This window comes from Ranitomeya variabilis, chromosome 2, assembly GCF_051348905.1.
Source record: "Ranitomeya variabilis isolate aRanVar5 chromosome 2, aRanVar5.hap1, whole genome shotgun sequence".
Lineage (NCBI taxonomy): Eukaryota > Metazoa > Chordata > Amphibia > Anura > Dendrobatidae > Ranitomeya > Ranitomeya variabilis.
The window spans coordinates 484,703,671-484,725,051 of record NC_135233.1 but is presented as its reverse complement, the minus strand read 5'-3'; the positions used below and the strand labels follow the sequence as shown (position 1 = coordinate 484,725,051).

Here is a 21,381-nt window from a genome sequence, read left to right as displayed (position 1 = left end):
TCCACAGACAACACACTGAATCAACAGAGATGAGTATTCTGACAGGTAACTTAATGCAGCAGGGTGGAGTGTGCACAAAGTAACTTGATTCAGCAGAGATGAGTATGCAGACGTGTACCATGATGAGACAAAGTGAGTTACAGCACCTTGAGTGTGCAGAGATGAGTATGCAGACAGGTACCTTGATGGAACAGATTAGAGTATATGTACAACACCTTGGATTAGCATAGATGAGTAGATAGGAAGATACCTTGATGTAGCTGAGATGAGGGTGTGAACAGCAACAGGAAAATCAGAGTTTTGTTGGTAGTTGACCTGCATGTTGGATAGCACTCAGGAGGAGAAGCTGACAAGACAATCAGAAACTGGGCTGTAACAGAGCCTAGTGGGAAGTCTGGCTAACCTACTGAAAAGCATGTAATAGTAATGTGCGCTACTGCCTGATACTAACGCGCTAGTGCACAGACACCTGAGCCAGCCGTAAAAGGTCTTGGATGATGACAGAGTTGCTTGATAAGTTACTATAGAATCCCAACACACATTAGCACAGATAGAGCCAAGTGTAGGATAAGTAGGCAAAAAAGTCATCATCACTGCACTGAAACTAGGACAGGCGAGTTGCAATTAGCAATAAAACAAAGTAGTGATGAGCGAACGTGCTAGGATAAGGTGTTATCCATGCTTGGGTGCTAACCAAGTGTCTTCAAAAAATATGTTTGAGTACCCGTGGCTGCATGTCTTGTGGCTGGTCGCCAGCCACAACACATGCATCAATTGCCTAACAAACAGGTAATCCATGCATGCGTTGAGGCTGTCGATCAACCGCAAGACATGCAGTCGCGGGGACTCATACATATTTTTTGAGCATGCTGAAGACACTTGCTTAGCTCGCAAGCATACTCAGATAACGCCTTATCAGAGCACTTTTGCTCATCAATTCTAATAGGCTTTTATAATATATATTATAACTAATACAATGCTTCACGTGAGTCACATTATCATTTTAGACAAAGTAACACTGGAGTATCATTTGCCCCTCTTCTGCTGTGCCTTTTGGACACTGGCAAGGCTTGACACATTGTAGAAGTTTTGTCCGAATTTTTTTGTGAACAAATAGTAGTAATCAATGACAAAGACAAATGGTCATTTATGCAATATCATTTTTAATAGACTTACAACTACACTATAATTAATGACATTTACAAAGACAGAGTTTCCAGTATAACGTGATTTCAGTTACTATAAGTGTGCAACTTTTAGAATACAGACAATTACATCTCATCAGAATATAGAGACCAAATAAACTGATGCCGTGTACAGTGTGCAGAAAGGTTTAGCAATTGATGACGTATGGGTAGGATAAGTCATCACTTAATGATTGATGGGGATCTGACATCTGAAAACCCCACTCATCCTGAGAATGAAAGAAACACAGTGCTGATTTTATTTTTCAGAACTGTCATTCACCTTATTGCTCACTATTTTTTGTCTTCTTTCTTATGTTGATATCTAGTAATCATCTTTGGCTTGTCACAGAGACGAGGAACCGGCTAAGGTACCGGCTTGACTGGAGACACTGTAGTATTTGATTCAAAGAGGTCCTCTTCTTCAATGTCCCGACTGGCTTCTTTTTTACAAAGAGTTTGAACGCAGTCACAACTTACAGCATTAATAAAAGAATATTTCACCATCTTTCCATTGGGACAAATCAGGCCAATGGAAATCTTTTTTGCCTTTGTCTCTTCACAACAAGCACAGTATTGCTCCATCATCAGAGTTTTTGGAGAGAAACTGAAAGGTGATAAAATAGGTTTTATACAGCAAAGAAATAAAGCAATAAGTCACTAGAAAAAACATCAGATACAAATATATACAGGCAGTCACCTTATGTACAACTCATAGATACAAACGTCGGATGTTGAAAAAAAACTAAACTAATTCTCACCTCACTGCTCATCCCTCCGTTCAACCTACTGCTTGACACTAGCCTTCTGGTCATCTTCTTTCCGCTGTCCGCTCATTCACTATAAGCCAGAACTTCTAGACACGTCTAAGCCTCGGAGGTCACTGCATATTTTATGGTCACAATGTCTATGCCATGACCTTATGACTCCCAGCGGACTCTGAGACTTGGATGTGGCCGTAAGTCCTGGTCCATAGTGAAGAGGCACGTGATGGCAGAAAAATAAGACCAGATGGCGGGCAGCAGGAGAGGTAAAGGATGATGTAAGTATTGGAAAAAAAAAATAATACTCATCTTTCCGGCCACCCCACTGTTTGCCATATGATCCTCTTCTTTCTACAGTCATGTGGTGCATCGAAGTTCTCTTCACTTTAGGCCAGGATTGCAACGTCATGACCTTATAACGTTCAGTGACTTTTTGGGCATTGACATGGTCGCACGTCCTGGCCTACAGTGAAGATGCCAGAGATGTGGAAAACTACAGTGGAAAGAAGACTGGACACGATGAAAGGAGCAGCGGGGCAACGGGAGAGGTCAGCCATGAGGTGAGTATTTTCCCGACTCTGTTCCAACTTGCATACAAATTGTAATATAAAATACTAATAAAATCTTAAGTTTTAATCTCTACAGCACGTGGCCAGGACTGCCAGCGAAGTGTCCAATGAATTCATGAGGTGCCAGCTCCCCGCAACTTTCAGGAGCTGACAGATTTTGCCTTAGTATTGTGCATGGAGAAACATCTGTTGCTGCTTTGCTGTTAATTTAATTTTACATGTTAATTAATATTTTTTCAAATTATTAATATATCAGCCTAGAGAGTGCAATTCTCGTTGGCCATGTACCGCAAAACTTTATATGTAGGTTTTTAAAAACTCCAGAAGACATAAACATCTCTATAACAACTTTATGCTGCCCTCAGACAGATTCAGGGTATGTGCACACGCTGCGGATTTTGCTGTGGATCCGCAGCAGTTTTCCCAAAGTTTACAGTACCATGTAAACCTATGGGGAAAAAAAAACGCTGTGCACATGCTGCGGAAAATTCCGCGCGGAAACGCAGCGGATTATTTTCCGCAGCATGTCAATTCTTTCTGCGGATTCCGCAACGGTTTTCAACCTGCACCAATAGGAAAGTGCAGTTGAAAACCTGCAGAGGAATCCACAGAAGAAACGGCGAGAAAATCGGCAGTGAAAACCGCAGTGGTTTTGCACTGCGGTTTTTCCAAATCCGCTGCGGAAAAATCCGCAGCAGAATCCGCAACGTGTGCACATACCCTCACAGTCCAGACCTCCAAACACACAGTCTTGTTAGCAGGTCACTTACATGGAATAGCTTTCACAGCTTCCTTTACAGTATGATGTTTCCACAGGCTTGATGGAATGGCAGTTTTTATGCCAAATAAAGTTTTTTTCCTTTACTAGCTGACACGTCTTTTGTGGTTTTACACCTTAGGTAAAGACATTGGAAAGAGTAGTGATAAATTGAGTTAATTTAAACATCTGTACATGACATAAATAGATTAGAATACCCCCAACTTTGAAAAATAAGAAGGAGGGACACATACACCTGCTGCAGCAATTTTAATTTTACTCTAAGCCTACATGATAAATTTGCCCAGTCTTTAATGTGTGCCAACACAAAAAAAAACCTCATAAAGAGGCCCAATAGAATTCGCACACATTACGTACTCCTTTCATGGTCCCCACAGTGCTCCCTATACAGTAAGATGCTTTCACAATACATTTCCCCACACATGATATATCTCCCCACAGTGCCCAGTGCACGCACAGACCTCCTATTAAACAATATGTTGGTCCCACAGCACCCTCATCACACAGCTTTGCTACATCAAATTACACAAAGTTTAGCCAGTGGTATAATCCAACCAAATAGTTTATATCAGCGTTTTGGATTAAAAAGTAACTTTTAATGTAAACATTTATAATATATCAAAAAACAAAATAATAATAACCACACGAAAGTGCAAGGTGCGTAAGACATAAAACACTAAAAAATGTGGAGTTCACATAATTAATCGGGTGCTTATTGTGTTAACCCCTTATATGCGAAAAGACTGATCCTTAAATACACTCTTGTGTAACATGCAATATGTTCCAAAAGCCTTCCTATGCACCCCGTGGTGATTTTTCCTTTACAATAAGACTAAATTCGAACATCCATGAGTCATGTACGTCTTTTGTGTTTTTCACTGTTAGAACACATTTCCATTATAATCTTTTGTGCTTTTTTCAGATTCAGACATGTCCATGTTTTATCAAAGTAAAAGATAAAAATTACCCTTTATAAGTCTGTGGGTCTGTGAAAATCAAGGACAGTGCATAGAAGCATCGGTGGATTGGAGAACACGAGCAATTCATTTATTTATTTTTTTCATCAGTGAAAATGCAGCGCCCCAGAGTCCTGGTCGTTGCAGTAATGTCGCTCTGCCACTAAGGGGAGTGATGTTATGTCTGATTGCGCTAAAGGAGTTCACCTGATTAGGTATCACAGTCACACACTACATTTCACACTCCGGCCTCCAGGGGGAGCAAAGGGTTCTATGTATTAGGCCACTCCTCACACTTTGGTAAAACTGGGGGTTGGATAGGAAGTTAGGAAGAAGCTGACTGGGTTTTGCCCAGGAACCATCCTGTGAGAGAGGGAGTTACTGGGAAGATTCAGGGGGGTCTCTGTCAGGGGTGGGATCCTGGCAGTGACCTAGCGAAAAGGACAGATCGTTACCGAGCCATGCCTGCACTACCTTGCGGCGGCATCTTAAGAAAGGACACGAAGAGAAGTATATTGTGGAGAAGTGAGAAACGAGATCACAGCACAAAGGCGAGAGAACCAGTAGGAGTCGTGCCCCTGAGATCGTGGCAACATCCTACTGAGGCGCGTAGCCGGTGGCCGGAACGCCGAGGAAGTATTGGGCTCTAAGCATTACTTCAAACAGCGGCAGGACAGTTAATTATAGGTTGGCTGTCTCACCTAAATCACCTAATGAAGACAACGGAGGCAATTGTGGGAGAGGGGCGACTCTAGGGTCCCTATAAAATAACTCCAGGCCTACCCCGTCATACGGGTGCATCGTATCCATATCATCTGGGGGACGGAGAGAGAAAGAACAGAAACATACACGACAGTTGTGAGGACTATCCCGTGGTGCTCAGCAGGGAAGTACTACAACACCCAGGCGCTAGTAGGTAGGCACTGATTTCCACCTGCAAAAGGAACTCTGGATGTGCCTTCGGACCGGCCGGACTCAGCCAGCCCAGTTAGCAGTGCTCTGGATTGCGGATCCCGAAGCCTTCAGTAAAGAGGTAAAGAGACTGCAACCCTGTGTACTCGTCATTCATCGCGCCTTGCACCACCCACCATCATCTTTCATTGGATGCCCCTTAGCAGGGTCACGGACCGGGTCTAGCCACCGTGACAACCCCAGGACTGAGACAGAGAGGCCCGGTACCGAGTACCCCACAGCCCTGCATCTGGGGGAGCTCCTACTTGGCATCACGAGCAGGATCTACTTAAGCCTGAAGAATCAGGTCATGTGTGCCTTGGAACTGTGTCTGAATTGTGCTTGAACTGTGACTTATTGCAAAGACTGTGTATTGCCACTTGCCGCCAAAAGTGCCCGCCAAAACCGCCGCCATTACTGCGCCAAGAGGAGCACAGAAGAAGAAGGGCGTGGAAGTGGGCGTAAAAAAGCTGAAGAGCGCGAAAGACAATGGCCACCCAGTCTAAATATTTCTGTACCTTGAGGACGTGTCTGTCAGCACCTGAGATCTGCCTTCTAATCCTCAATGGAGGGCGGAGACAAAGAAAAAGAAACCGCCCACGAAGGAGAGAGCGGGAAAAAGACCAGGAAGCGACTCACGTGGAGGACGCCATGGCCGATCACTCAGAACCAAAGTGTGGGGTTGAAGTGGAGGATTCCTCCAGCTACCCGGAAGAGCTGAACGGCCAAATCTCCACAGTCGGCACTGACCTCCTGCAGATCGAGATGGAGGAATTAATTGAGCAGCTCCTCCATCTGCGGGTGGAGGCGAAGGGCTCGTACCAGGAGGCGCCGGCGGAGGACCCCCCGTCATCGGTTCCTGTGTTGCTGCCGGAGCTCCTGCCGATGTCCCCACCGACACCGCCGCCAGCGGAGCCAGCCGCGATGGAGGAAGCCGCACCGGCCGGTGAGTCTGCCGACCCTGCCCTGCCAGCAGAGGACCTGCTGATAGGCCCCGTCACGGCACCCCCTCTCCCTGGGACCTATAGACTCCAGCGCCTTACACCCTGGGATCAGGCCACGGGTATGGAGCACTTCTTAAAAGCCCCGATCTCGCCAATCACCATGCCGGGCGAGGTCTATGCGGAGCGCACAGTGTGCCGCTGGGAGAACCCAGGATCTGACTTCATGGGGTTCCCCGGGGTGAAGACGCAGGAAGGGGAGATGGTGGAGGCCCTTAGCTGGGCGGAATACCAGGCCCAGCTAGACCAATGATGGGAGAAGGAGGAGAAGGACTACCAGGCCCGGCGGGAGGCCCATCACCAGCGGGACCTAGCGGTGAAGGACCGGGCCCGCAAGGACCGCACCACCCACCAGGTCCCGTGCAGGCAGGGCATTATCATCGCCTTTAAACTCCGTGGGGGCTGGGGCTTCATCAAGGAGCCAGGCCTGTACGCTGAAGTTTTTGTAAATCGGAGGGATGTAGAGTCCCACCTTAGAGAGGGCCACCTGGATCGGGATCTCTACCCCGGGGATGAAGTCGCCTACACCCGGCACTTTGGGGAAAAGGGGTGGTTCGTCCTGAATGTCCACAAGAGGCAAGGCTCCGTGACACCCCCGACTAAGGTGCCAGTGAAGTTATCCCCCGTGGCGAAGGCGCCCCCTTGTGACCGGTCTACCATTACCACGAAGACCACGGTGGTTACCCTGACGTGCACCATTGTTAAGACCACAACCTGCACCGTCGCTACCACTACCACCGTTGTAGCCGGAAGCTTGGCCTCAGTGATGGCTAGTACCCAGGCCGTCTTGGAGCCTTAAACTGTGGGTACCCAGACCCCTGTCTGGAGCGAGGGGGCTTCGGGTACGACACCTGGTGGCCGCAGGTATCCGGTCAGATGGCCCCGCCTACTGCTGCCTGCAGAGCTACGGCCTCCAGAACCAGAGTAAAGCCCGATGCTCTGAAACTGTAAATAGTTAACTGTTTGTTTTCCTGCTTTTTGCTGCTAATACCCGACCAGGGTTATTCTTAAAGGGATCCCTTCGTTTACCCGGGATCCCTATTGTTTTTGTTTTTGCTTTTGTTTTTTGCTTTTGTTCATCATTGTTTACAAAGACTACCGAATCATGGACGGTGAATGGTTCACAAACTGTGAGGTAAATAGTTCGCACCTTCTTAAAGGTGCCCTCTACTGGTTTTACCAAAAAGGAGAGCTTTTTGAAGAGACTGTTCCTGAATACAGCGCAGAAGTTCTTGCCTTAAACGGACTAGCAGATAGAGAGTCTGCACTACCTCAAAGAGACTTGGTTCCCTCTTAAAGGGAATGTTCATTTGTTGCACTTAAGTATAATGTTATTCTAAGAAAGTTGAATAGTAATGAATAGTGTGTAGTTATTTAAGAAATAATAGGAAGTGTTTGATGATGCTACTAGAGATTGAGGACAGGAAAGGGTTGAAAGCCGAATTTCAATAAAGTGAACCCGTAGGGGTTAGTGAGTCCTCCTGAGAACCATAGAGAGATGGTTGATAGATCTTATACTGTGAATAAAAATTGAGCTTATAGAATAAAAGATGCAGTAGGCCTGGACAGGTAGACAGGCGGTCCTATATGTGTGAAGTCAGAGAGTAAAGAAAAATGTTGCTTTTAGAAAAGAGAAATAAAGAAAAAGTTAATTTATATTTCAGAGTTTTATAGTAAGCCTTTAGTGGGTTCAGCTTATACGCCCTTAAAGGAAAAGTTAAATTATTGTTCGAAGTTTGCACTTAGTAGATAGAATACCCGGCTGGGTAATGATGGTTATTTATAGTCAAGTTAGTCATAAGTGTTATTTATAACCTTGAGTAAAAATGTAAATATGTTTCTGTTTGTAACGTTCAAGTGTCCTCACCTCCCATAAAGGGAAGCACTGTTATATTTACTTGTTTACAGCATTTCAAAATATTGTATGTCTTTTGCTAACATGTATTGTTGTTCTTCTTCCCAGTCCGGGAGTACTGGATTTAACCGGGGGGAGTGCAGCACCCCAGAGTCCTGGTCGTTGCAGTAATGTTGCTCTGCCACTAAGGGGAGTGATGTTATGTCTGATTGCGCTAAAGGAGTTCACCTGACCAGGTATCACAGTCACACACTACATTTCACACTCTGGCCTCCAGGGGGAGCAAAGGGTTCTATGTATTAGGCCACTCCTCACACTTTGGTAAAACTGGGGGTTGGATAGGAAGTTAGGAAGAAACTGACTGGGTTTTGCCCAGGCAACATCCTGTGAGAGAGGGAGTTACTAGGAAGATTCAGGGGGGGTCTCTGTCAGGGGTGGGATCCTGGCAGTGACCTAGCGAAAAGTACAGATCGTTACGGAGCCGTGCTGTTATGATCCCAATGGCAAAGGATCTCAGAGATTACAGCAAAGTCTGCAAACATAAATACCAGCTCATAGGGACGTGGTAACTAGGCTGACCATATACCTGATCCTAGCACAAACACTAACAGTAGCCGGGGAACGTGCCTACGTTGATCCTAGACGTCTCGCGCCAGCCGGAGAACTAACTAACCCTATAAGGGAAAATAAGACCTCTCTTGCCTCCAGAGAAAAGACTCCAAAGTAATACAAGCCCCCAACAAATAATAACGGTGAGGTAAGAAGAAAAGACAAACGTAAGAATGAACTAGAGTTTAGCAAAGAGAGGCCCACTGACTAATAGCAGAATATAGTAAGATGACTTATATGGTCAGCAAAAAACCCTGCAAAATATCCACGCTGAATATCCAAGAACCCCAAAACCGACTAACGGTGTGGGGGGAGAATATCAGCCCCCTAGAGCTTCCAGCGATATCAGGAATCACATTTTGTACAAGCTGGAAAAAAATATAAACAATGCAAATGATCAAAAATAAGAAAGCAGGACTTAGCTTATCTTGCAAAGAACCAGGACCTGAAGACAGGAGCAAACAGAAATGAACTGATTACAACGATGCCAGGCATTGGACTGAGAATCCAGGAAGTTTAAATAGCAACACCCCAGGCCTAACGAAGCAGGTGAGTACCAACCTGGTAAAAGACAATCCAAGTGCCAAATCACTAGTGACCACAAGAGGGAGCCAATAAGTATAGTTCACAACAGTACCCCCCCTTTAAGGAGGGGTCACCGAACCCTCACCAAGACCACCAGGGCGACCAGGATGAGCAGCGTGGAAGGCACGAACCAAATCGGCCGCATGAACTTCAGAGGCGGCCACCCAGGAATTATCCTCCTGACCATAGCCCTTCCATTTGACCAAATACTGAAGCCTCCGTCTAGAGAGACGAGAATCCAAGATCTTCTCTACCACGTACTCCAACTCGCCCTCAACCAACACCGGAGCAGGAGGCTCAACAGCAGGAACCACAGGCACAACGTACCGCCGCAACAAAGACCTATGGAACACGTTGTGAATGGCAAACGACACCGGAAGATCCAAACGAAAAGAAACCGGGTTAAGAACTTCCAAAATTTTATAAGGACCAATAAAGCGAGGCTTAAACTTAGGAGAGGAAACCTTCAGAGGGACATACCGAGAAGACAACCAAACCAAATCCCCAACACGAAGTCGGGGGCCCACACCGCGGCGGCGGTTGGCAAAACGCTGAGCCTTCTCCTGTGACAACTTCAAGTTGTCCACCACAAGATTCCAAATCCGCTGCAACCTATCCACCATGGAATCCACCCCAGGACAGTCAGAAGACTCAACATGACCCGAGGAGAAACGAGGATGAAAACCAGAGTTGCAGAAGAATGGCGAAACCAAAGTAGCGGAACTAGCCCGATTATTAAGGGCAAACTCCGCCAATGGCAAGAAGGTCACCCAATCATCCTGGTCCGCAGAAACAAAACATCTCAAATAAGCCTCCAGTGTCTGATTAGTTCGCTCCGTTTGACCATTAGTCTGAGGATGGAAGGCAGATGAAAACGACAAATCAATGCCCATTTTAGCACAAAAAGATCGCCAGAATCTGGACACAAACTGGGATCCTCTGTCGGACACGATATTCTCCGGAATGCCGTGTAAACGAACCACATTCTGAAAAAACAAAGGAACCAGATCGGAAGAGGAAGGCAACTTAGGCAAGGGTACCAAATGGACCATCTTGGAAAAACGATCACACACCACCCAGATGACAGACATTCCTTGAGACACCGGAAGATCAGAAATGAAATCCATGGAAATGTGTGTCCACGGCCTCTTCGGGACGGGCAAGGACAGAAGCAACCCGCTAGCACGAGAACAACAAGGCTTAGCCCGAGCACAAGTCCCACAGGACTGCACAAATGACCGCACATCCCGTGACAAGGAAGGCCACCAAAAGGACCTAGCCACCAAATCTCGGGTACCAAAAATTCCCGGATGTCCTGCCAACACCGAGGAATGAACCTCGGAAATGACTTTGCTGGTCCATTTATCAGGAACAAACAGTCTGTCGGGTGGACAAGAGTCAGGTCTACCAGCCTGAAATCTCTGCAACACACGTCGCAAATCAGGAGATATGGCCGACACGATTACTCCCTCTTTAAGAATACCAGCTGGCTCCAAGACTCCAGGAGAGTCAGGCACAAAGCTCCTAGAAAGAGCATCAGCCTTAACATTCTTCGAACCAGGCAGGTACGAGACCACAAAGTCAAAACGAGAGAAAAACAATGACCAACGAGCCTGTCTAGGATTCAGGCGCTTAGCAGACTCGAGATACATCAGATTTTTTTGATCAGTCAAGACCACCACACGATGCTTAGCACCCTCGAGCCAATGACGCCACTCCTCAAATGCCCACTTCATGGCCAACAACTCCCGATTACCAACATCATAGTTCCGCTCAGCAGGCGAAAACTTCCTAGAGAAAAAAGCACATGGTCTCATCACAGAGCAACCAGAGTCTCTCTGCGACAAAACAGCCCCAGCACCGATCTCAGAAGCATCCACTTCAACCTGAAAGGGAAGTGAGACATCAGGCTGGCACAAAACAGGCGCCGAAGTAAACCGGCGCTTCAGCTCCTGGAAGGCCTCCACGGCTGCAGGGGCCCAACTAGTCACATCAGAACCTTTCTTGGTCATATCCGTCAAAGGTTTAACAACGCTAGAAAAGTTAGCGATAAAGCGACGGTAGAAATGAGCAAACCCCAAGAACTTCTGAAGACTCTTAACAGACGTGGGCTGAGTCCAATCATGAATAGCTCGGACCTTGACTGGGTCCATCTCCACAGCAGAAGGGGAGAAAATAAAACCCAAAAAGGAAACCTTCTGCACTCCAAAGAGACACTTTGAGCCCTTCACAAACAAAGCATTATTACGCAAAACCTGAAACACCATCCTGACCTGCTTTACATGAGAATCCCAATCATCCGAGAAAACCAGAATATCATCCAGATAAACAATCATAAATTTATCCAGATACTTCCGGAAGATATCATGCATAAAGGACTGAAACACTGAAGGAGCATTAGAGAGCCCAAAGGGCATCACCAAGTATTCAAAATGACCTTCGGGCGTATTGAATGCAGTTTTCCATTCATCTCCCTGCCTAATGCGCACAAGGTTGTACGCACCACGAAGATCTATCTTGGTGAACCACTTGGCACCCTTAATCCGAGCAAACAAGTCTGACAATAGTGGCAAAGGATACTGAAACTTAACAGTGATTTTATTCAGAAGCCGATAGTCTATACAAGGTCTCAAAGACCCGTCTTTCTTGGCCACAAAAAAGAATCCCGCACCAAGAGGGGAAGAGGATGGACGAATATGCCCCTTCTCCAAAGACTCCTTGACATAAGAACGCATTGCGGCATGCTCGGGTACAGACAAATTAAATAATCGTCCCTTAGGAAATTTACTGCCAGGAATCAAATCTATTGCGCAGTCACAGTCCCTATGAGGAGGAAGAGCACTGGACCTGGACTCACTGAATACATCCTGATAGTCACACAAATACTCAGGAACCTCTGAAGGAGTAGAAGTAGCAATAGACACCGGCGGAGAATCGCAATGAATTCCCTGACAACCCCAACTCGACACCGACATAGCCTTCCAATCCAAAACAGGATTATGGGTCTGCAACCATGGCAGACCCAACACGACCAAATCATTCATTTTATGCAGAACAAGAAAACGAATCACCTCCCGATGTTCAGGAGTCATGCACATGGTCACTTGTGTCCAATACTGCGGTTTATTTTCCGCCAGTGGCGTAGCATCAATTCCTCTGAGAGGAATAGGAACTTTTAAAGGCTCCAGGACAAAACCACAGCGCTTGGCAAACGACAAGTCCATAAGACTCAGGGCAGCACCTGAATCCACAAACGCCATAACAGGGTAGGAAGACAATGAACAAATTAAAGTCACAGACAAAATAAATTTAGGCTGCAAATTACCAATGGAGACAGGACTAACAACCTTGGTTAGGCGTTTAGAGCATGCTGATATAACATGTGTAGAATCACCACAGTAAAAACACAGCCCATTCTGTTGTCTATGATTTTGTTGTTCGGTTCTAGTCAGGATTCTATCACATTGCATTGCTGGATCGGGGTTTCTATCACATTGCATTGAAACAGGTGTCTGTTCAGACAACACCGCCAGAGGATTGGCAGATTTGCGCTCCCGCAAACGCCGATCAATCTGAATAGCCAGCGCCATAGAATCATTCAGACTTGTAGGAATTGTGAAACCCACCATCACATTCTTAATGGCTTCAGAAAGACCATTTCTGAAATTTGCGGCCAGAGCACATTCATTCCATTGAGTAAGCACGGACCATTTCCGAAATTTTTGGCAATACACTTCGGCTTCATCCTGGCCCTGAGAGATAGCCAGTAGAGCTTTTTCTGCCTGAATTTCAAGATTAGGCTCCTCATAAAGCAATCCGAGCACCAGAAAAAACGCATCAACATCCGCCAATGCCGGATCTCCTGGCGCTAACGAGAAAGCCCAATCCTGAGGGTCGCCACGCAAAAAGGAGATAACAATTTTAACTTGCTGAGCTGAATCTCCAGACGAACGAGGTTTCAAAGATAGAAACAATTTACAATTATTCCTAAAATTCCTAAATTTAAATCGATCTCCAGAGAACAGCTCAGGAATAGGTATCTTAGGCTCAGACATAGGACTGCTAACAACAAAATCCTGAATGCTCTGCACTCGTGCAGCAAGCTGATCCACACTAGTAATCAAGGTCTGAACATTCATGTCTGCAGCAAAGCTTACAGCCACTCTGAGAGAAAGGGGAAGGAAGAAAGAGGAGGAAAAAAAACAAAAACAAAAAAAAAACTCAGAACTCCTTTTCTTTTAATCCCACTTCTGCAATGCATTAACTATTCATAGGCCAGGCATACTGTTATGATCCCAATGGCAAAGGATCTCAGAGATTACAGCAAAGTCTGCAAACATAAATACCAGCTCATAAGGACGTGGTAACTAGGCTGACCATATACCTGATCCTAGCACAAACAACAACAGTAGCCGGGTAACGTGCCTACGTTGATCCTAGACGTCTCGCGCCAGCCGGAGAACTAACTAACCCTATAAGGGAAAATAAGACCTCTCTTGCCTCCAGAGAAAAGACCCCAAAGTAATACAAGCCCCCAACAAATAATAACGGTGAGGTAAGAAGAAAAGACAAACGTAAGAATGAACTAGAGTTTAGCAAAGAGAGGCCCACTGACTAATAGCAGAATATAGTAAGATGACTTATATGGTCACCAAAAAACCCTGCAAAATATCCACGCTGAATATCCAAGAACCCCCAAACCGACTAACGGTGTGGGGGGAGAATATCAGCCCCCTAGAGCTTTCAGCGATATCAGGAATCACATTTTGTACAAGCTGGAAAAAAATATAAACAATGCAAATGATCAAAAATAAGAAAGCAGGACTTAGCTTATCTTGCAAAGAACCAGGACCTGAAGACAGGAGCAAACAGAAATGAACTGATTACAACGATGCCAGGCACTGGACTGAGAATCCAGGAAGTTTAAATAGCAACACCCCAGGCCTAACGAAGCAGGTGAGTACCAACCTGGTAAAAGACAATCCAAGTGCCAAATCACTAGTGACCACAAGAGGGAGCCAATAAGTATAGTTCACAACACCGTGCCTGCACTACCTTGCGGCGGCATCCTAAGAAAGGACACGAAGCGAAGTATATTGTGGAGAAGTGAGAAACGAGATCACAGCACAAAGGCGAGAGAACCAGTAGGAGTCGTGCCCCTGAGATCATGGCAACATCCTACTGAGGCGCGTAGCCGGTGGCCGGAACGCCAAGGAAGTATTGGGCTCTAAGCATTACTTCAAACAACGGCAGGACAGTTAATTATAGGTTGGCTGTCTCACCTAAATCACCTAATGAAGACAACGGAGGCAATTGTGGGAGAGGGACGTCTCTAGGGTCCCTATAAAATAACTCCAGGCCTACCCCGTCATACAGGTGCGTCCTATCCATATCATCTGGGGGACGGAGAGAGAAAGAACAGAAACATACACGACAGTTGTGAGTAGGGTTGAGCGAAACGGGTCGGCAATTTTCAGAAGTCGCCGACTTTTGGCAAAGTCGGGTTTCATGAAACCCGACCCGACCCCTGTGTGGGGTCGGCCATGAAGTCGGCGATCTTCTGAATCTGGAATCGGAATTCCGATACCGATTCCCGATATGATTAAGATATCGGGAATTGGTATCGGAATTCAGATTTAAGTGTAAAATAAAGAATTAAAATAAAAAATATCGCTATACTTACCCTCTGACGGGCCCTGGTACTAACCGGGAACCTTCCTTCCTTAGAATCAGCCTTCCAGGACCTTGCGGTGACATCGCGGTGACGTCGCGGCTTGTGATTGGTTGCGCGGCCGCCCATGTGACCGCTCGCGCGACCAATCACAAGCCGCGACGTCACCGTGACGTCACCGAAGGTCCTGGAAGGGCTGATTCTTAGGAAGGAAGGCTGCCGGAACGAAGCCGAGGGTGAGTATATTCCTATTAGGTATATACTCACCCTCGGACACGCCCTGCTTCTTTCCGGCAGCCTTCCTTCCTAAGAATCAGCCCTTCCAGGACCTTCGGTGACGTCACGGTGACGTCGCGGCTTCTGATTGGTCGCGCGAGCGGTCACATGGGCAGCCGAGCGACCAATCACAAGCCGCGACGTCACCGCGACGTCACCGCAAGGTCCTGGAAGGCTGATTCTAAGGAAGGAAGGTTCCCAGTTAGTACCAGGGCCCGTCAGAGGGTAAGTATAGCGATATTTTTTATTTTAATTCTTTATTTTACACTTAAATATGGATCCCAGGGCCTGAAGGAGAGTTTCCGCTCCTTCAGACCCTGGGAACCATTGGAAACCCAATGCACTGCATTGGGTTTCGAGTTTCGGCCGACCCCGACCCCGACTTTTTTATAGGATCGGCCGATTTCACTCGACCCGACTTTTGAAAAAGTCGGGTTTCGTGAAACCCGACCCGATCCTATTAAAGTAAAGGTCGCTCAACCCTAGTTGTGAGGACTATCCCGTGGTGCTCAGCAGGGAAGTACTACAACACCCAGGCACTGATTTCCACCTGCAAAGGGAACTCTGGATGTGCCTTCGGACCGGCCAGACTCAGCCAGCCCGGTTAGCAGTGCTCTGGATTGCGGATCCCGAAGCCTTCAGTAAAGAGGTAAAGAGACTGCAACCCTGTAACCTCGTCATTCATCGCGCCTTGCACCACACACCATCATCTTTCATTGGACGCCCCTTAGCAGGGTCACGGACTGGGTCTAGCCACTGTGACAACCCTAGGACTGAGACAGAGAGGCCCGGTACCGAGTACCCCGCGGCCCTGCGTCTGGGGGCGCTCCAAAAATCACTGCTGAAACCCTGATGAGAATAACTGGCACTGAACAAACACTGCTGAAACTCGTGTCCGTGTTTTTTTAATACAATAGAAGTCATAGACTTCTGAATGAAGCCTAAGACTGTATGCTAGACTCACCAGTCCATCAATATTGTTCCCACAAAGTATGGAACAGTTTACATGGTCCACATAGTGCCTCCTACACAGTAAGTTACCCTTACAGCCTCCACACATAGCATATGGCCCCCACAGTGTCCATGACACTTTATGATTCACCCACAGTACCCTCAAACAGTATGATGCGCACTACAAATTTCCCTACTCAGCTCTGCTATATTTACACCCACACTCAGCATTGCTATACACACACAAAAGTCTGCTGCATAAACACACACTCAGCTTGGCTACATATATATATATATATATATATATATATATATATATATATATATATATATATATATATATATATACATACATACTGTATATACAAAGAAAGAAGAAAATGTGGCACTCACCAGCTTGTGCTGCAATAAAAAAGTACTTTATTGCGCCATAGCGTGGACTGAGGACATCATAATAACAGCTGCAGGTATATGCGAGGGTGCAAGGTGACCGAGGACGACAGCCGTTTCGTGCAGACTGCGCTTCAACAGGTCGCACCTGGACCCGTTAAAGCGCAGTCCGCGCGAAACGGCCATCGTCCTCGGTCATCTTGCACCCTCGCATATACCTGCAGCTGTTATTATGATGTCCTCAGTCTACGCTATGGCACAATAAAAGACTTTTTTATCGCAGCACAAGCTGGTGAGTGCCACATTTTCTTCTTTCTTTGTATATGTTGCTCTTGGACTGCTAATCAATGTTGAGCACCACAAAGCCAGTGCAAGATACCACCTAATATTGTACAGGGAACTTTTGCTGCTGCAGCCACAGAAAACTGCAGGTGTAACCTAGTGCTATTCTACTTTTCTCTATGTAATTCATTATATATATATATATATATATATATATACACAAATAAATAAATATATACACACATATATACATATACACACACACATACATATATATATATATATATATATATATATATATACATACACACATCTATGCTACATCAACACACAATGATCTGCTATATTAACACAAGCACTCTCATCTCTGTTCACTGGATAATTATATATATACACCCACATAAATAGATATAAAAAGGTAAAGCTCGGTGTCTGTGTATTTATATAGGGGAGCTATGTGTGTTGATGTACCATAGATTTGCATGGGCATACACATATATATTATGTATAGAGGTATATGCACAAACACACAATTCTGCTAAATATGCAAAAAATTATTTCAAATGAACACACACAACTCTACTACATCAAGACACACACGCACACAATCGATGACAAGCTGAGATGTCAATAAGCATATGCACCGCCTCCAGCAGCCATTTTCCAGAGGCCCACCTCCAAGAGAGCAATGTGCGGAGTCGGGACTCAGCTGCTGCTCAAAGACCCGACATTTTCTTGAAGCGTACCGCTGGGACACCCCCTCATCCCAGCCCAAAGCCTGCAGCATTGCTCCACTCCCGTGCCCATCGGATTTCCACAGAGGCAACCCTGCTTTCTTTGACCCTGATCCATCACCACCACCCTACCCCCTCATAAGCTAACTTTTGACTATAAGAAGGACCCCCATTGACATGTAAAAATTTTTTTTCCCATTTTCCTCCTCAAAATTTGGGGTGCGTCTTATGGTACAGTGCGTCTTATGGTACAGTGCATCTTATAGTACGCAAAATACAGTACTTAATTTTTCTCATCTCTTGAGACAACTTTCTCTTTAGCTTTCTTTGGTCCATGTTCAGTGTGGCACACACCATGATGCCAAACAATACAGTGACTACTTTTCATCCTACAAATAGGCAGACTGAACAATTAGCAGTTTGAGCACATCTGTGATGATAATTAAAGGACACAACTTCATTTGACATGGTCAAATTATTTGGATAATGGGTTTCTTGACGCTTCATGTTTGATTCTTCTTAAGTCTTTGTCAGTTAATATTCATATTTTTTTCTCAACATATTTTTTGCGACCCTGTTGACTATTTGCAGGAAAACATTTGATGGTTTTGCATCCCTCTATAAGACTAGTAACAATTTTTGATTTTTCAGCGTCAGTTAAATCTCTTTTTTGGCCCATTTTGCCTGAAGAAAATAAGCTGCCTAATAATTCTGCACATCTTGATAAAGGGTGTTGTATCCTTAGGCCACACAGTCCCTCATTACATAAATACACATCAGCTGCATGAGAACAATAAGCATTCATGCCAGAATTGGAAAATTTGCTTAAAAATGATGATGTAATCAAAATACTCACTTGCCTAATAATTGTGCACACAGTGAATATACATATGCACAAACACTCAGCTTTGCTCTAGGTATATGTGTATATACTGTATATATACAACCAGTGAGCTCTGCTATAAATATACACACACAAACCCTTGTTTGTGTCCTGCTCCTTGTGCCTCATCTCCGCTGCCAATCATGTAACCCCAGACTGTGGCAAGACCCAAAGGAAAGGTCCTAGTAGGATCTTCAGTCTTTCCATAGACTGATCGGTGAAGGATGGACCTGTTGGCTCCCTCCTCCAAAATTATATTCAGCTGTATCTGTAACCTAAGGAATTTGGAGGGACAGCTCCCTAAATATAATCTTGCTAGTTCCGGGACAGTTGGGAGATTAGGTAAGGGACAATACATAAAAATGAATAATAATAGTTTAAATTAGGAAATAGGAAAAGTCAAAGTCAGTACATAGTCCACCAACCCCTGTGTGTAACTATGATGTAACTAAAATATACTGTATATTTGGGTTCGGTTCATTTTCTTGACACAATGTCTTCCAGACAGAATACTTACATATAACGCAACATCCTCTTTCATCTTCTTGAATGTCTTCCTATAAAAATAATATTATTAAAATGGTATGATCAAGAAATTCCCAGCAGATAGGAAAACTAGATGAGAGGTTGTAAATAGTGAATGCTCATTGTAGGGAATACAGGAGCCTGTCACCAGAAAATATTAGTGGCCAGTAGGTTAATTATTGAAAAAAAGGCATCAATTCTAACAAAATCCCAATGGAAATGATGCAATTTTTGGGGTCAGTCCTTCAATCACAAAGATTAAATGAGAAAAAAACAAAACAAAATAAACAACCCATATATATGCTACAGCACTGGATAGAAATGGTAGAGAGCATACCCAATATAAATATTGGATAGTGTGAAGACAGAGTAAAACAGCCGGTATCCCAGTATACGTCTCTTTTAAGATTAAATGGTTGGCCAATAACAAAAATGTATTTTAATCCTAACTACCTATCTGTTTAATGTCATAACATAGTCTCTTTTCTAACATATTTTATTTAAAAAGACCTTACCATTCTCTCACTACTCTGTCTTATTGCTTTTTTTACTACTTCCTATTTGATGATGCTTCGTTTGAAAATCCCAGTGCACACTGGGATAGACAAATGAGTTGTCATCAGGGAGAAGAGGATCTGGTAACTGCTGCAGCCTCTGCCCCATCTCTGAAACAAAGCATCAATGCTGATGTATGCTTAGCATACTGCACAGTGACAGTACACTCCCTCATTGTCACAGTGACAGTACACTCCCTCATTGTCACAGTGACAGTACACTCCCTTGCTGGCATATTATATTGCAAGGTGACAGCACACTCCCTCATCGGCACTTTGCACAGTGACAGTACACTCCCTCACTGGCACATTGCACAGTGACAGTATGCTCCCTTGCTGCCATATTATATTGCACAGTGACAGTACACTCATTCATCGGCACATTGCACAGTGACATTACGCTCCATCGCTGTCATATTATATTGCACAGTGACAGTACGCTCCCTTGCCAGCATATCGCACTGTGACAAGAATCTACTAAGCATATGTTGGAAATGACAACGAATGCATGTTCAGTAGAGCATGGACTAGCCAAACCCCTGAATGGGATGTCATTGCGAGGGACACTTCCTTTCAGGGAGGGGGTAGAGGTTGTGTCAGTAATCCTTTTAATACCTACAGAAACTAAAATTATTATGATTCAAGTAATCTTGCATAGTAGGACCATGACTATGATTGGATGAACGCCCCTGAATTAATACAAAATACTTACTGGCGCACATTCATCAAGGTTAATTTTGGGGCATGACATTTTGGATCCCACAGTAACAAATTGATCATTATTACGCACACACTCATATATGGTACAGTTATCTCCAGGAGGTGACCCACTGTCTCCAGGCTGCAAGAAATGAAATATGCATTTTTACCTATTCACACAATTACTTGGAGGTTTAATAGATGGGCATCATGGTCCTCACCTTGAGAAGATAAGTAGTGTTATCAGGTAGGTCCACAATACAATCTGTCTGTTTACATGTTCCACAGCATTCTCCTGGGATATCTGTATAGGTAAAGCCCTGAAGATGATAAAATATTGGCAACATTAGGATAGAGGTACCCACTGGAGATGTTTTATGAGTGATGATGATTTACGTATATGTGATTTCTATACAGTTATGACTTCTAGGACCATACCTGGGCACATTTCTTCAAACATTTTGTTGAAACACAGGAAACTAAATGCTGCCCTGTGCTAGTAATCAAATTTTCATCACAAATACATTGTTCACAGGGTCGTGTAGAAGGAACTGTGGCACCAGGCTAGAACAAAAGAGAATAATTTAGAATACCCGAGAGCAGGTTATGGATATCGGTGCTTTCTATAAATTTTGTAAGAAACATTTCATAAATATATTAATGCAATTTTTGTACCTGATACTCTATTTGATGATGTACGCACACTTTTTTGGTTTCTGTAGAAAATAGATGTAGAAATAATTTTTAATTGGTGGTGATCAATTAGGTTGAGTGAGGAATAAATAACTAGAAAGAAGGACACACCACATCTGTAGACAGGGCAGCAGGCTTCTGGGTCCATATATGGTATAGCCTCAAATCCAGGCTTACAGACTATTTTAGTGTTGGAACAAAGACTCCTATTACAACCTAGAAAATCAGGAATAGTGGATAAAACATGAATCAATAGATGTCCTCCTACTAGTTACACTATGTGTTTTAGAAGAGTGTCTGCATTTTTATATCCGATGCGGTCAAGAGCGTAACTATAGTAGATGCAGACTTTGCAGCCACACCCAGGTCTGGGAGCCTAGGTGGGACCAAAAAACTGTTTGGCACATAGTTACATAGTTATTACGGTTGAATGAAGACTGTAAGTCCATCTAGTTCAACCCATAGCCTAAC

General features: G+C 44.7%; 1 protein-coding gene across 1 annotated transcript in view; it reads right to left on the bottom strand.

Annotated features, from left to right (window-relative positions):
- Positions 1 to 1,142: 1,142 nt before the first annotated feature.
- The window catches only part of LOC143806873 (mucin-5B-like), a 201,423-nt gene continuing 181,184 nt past the window's right edge, over positions 1,143 to 21,381 (bottom strand). Inside the window, exons 40-47 of the mRNA XM_077287852.1 lie at positions 21,022 to 21,126; positions 20,893 to 20,933; positions 20,656 to 20,781; positions 20,439 to 20,537; positions 20,231 to 20,359; positions 18,957 to 18,996; positions 3,288 to 3,411; positions 1,143 to 1,791 (exon numbers count right to left, since the gene is read on the bottom strand). Coding sequence (XP_077143967.1) covers positions 1,551 to 1,791; positions 3,288 to 3,411; positions 18,957 to 18,996; positions 20,231 to 20,359; positions 20,439 to 20,537; positions 20,656 to 20,781; positions 20,893 to 20,933; positions 21,022 to 21,126 — 905 coding nt within the window. The 3' untranslated portion in view covers positions 1,143 to 1,550. The remainder of the gene's footprint in view (positions 1,792 to 3,287; positions 3,412 to 18,956; positions 18,997 to 20,230; positions 20,360 to 20,438; positions 20,538 to 20,655; positions 20,782 to 20,892; positions 20,934 to 21,021; positions 21,127 to 21,381) is intronic.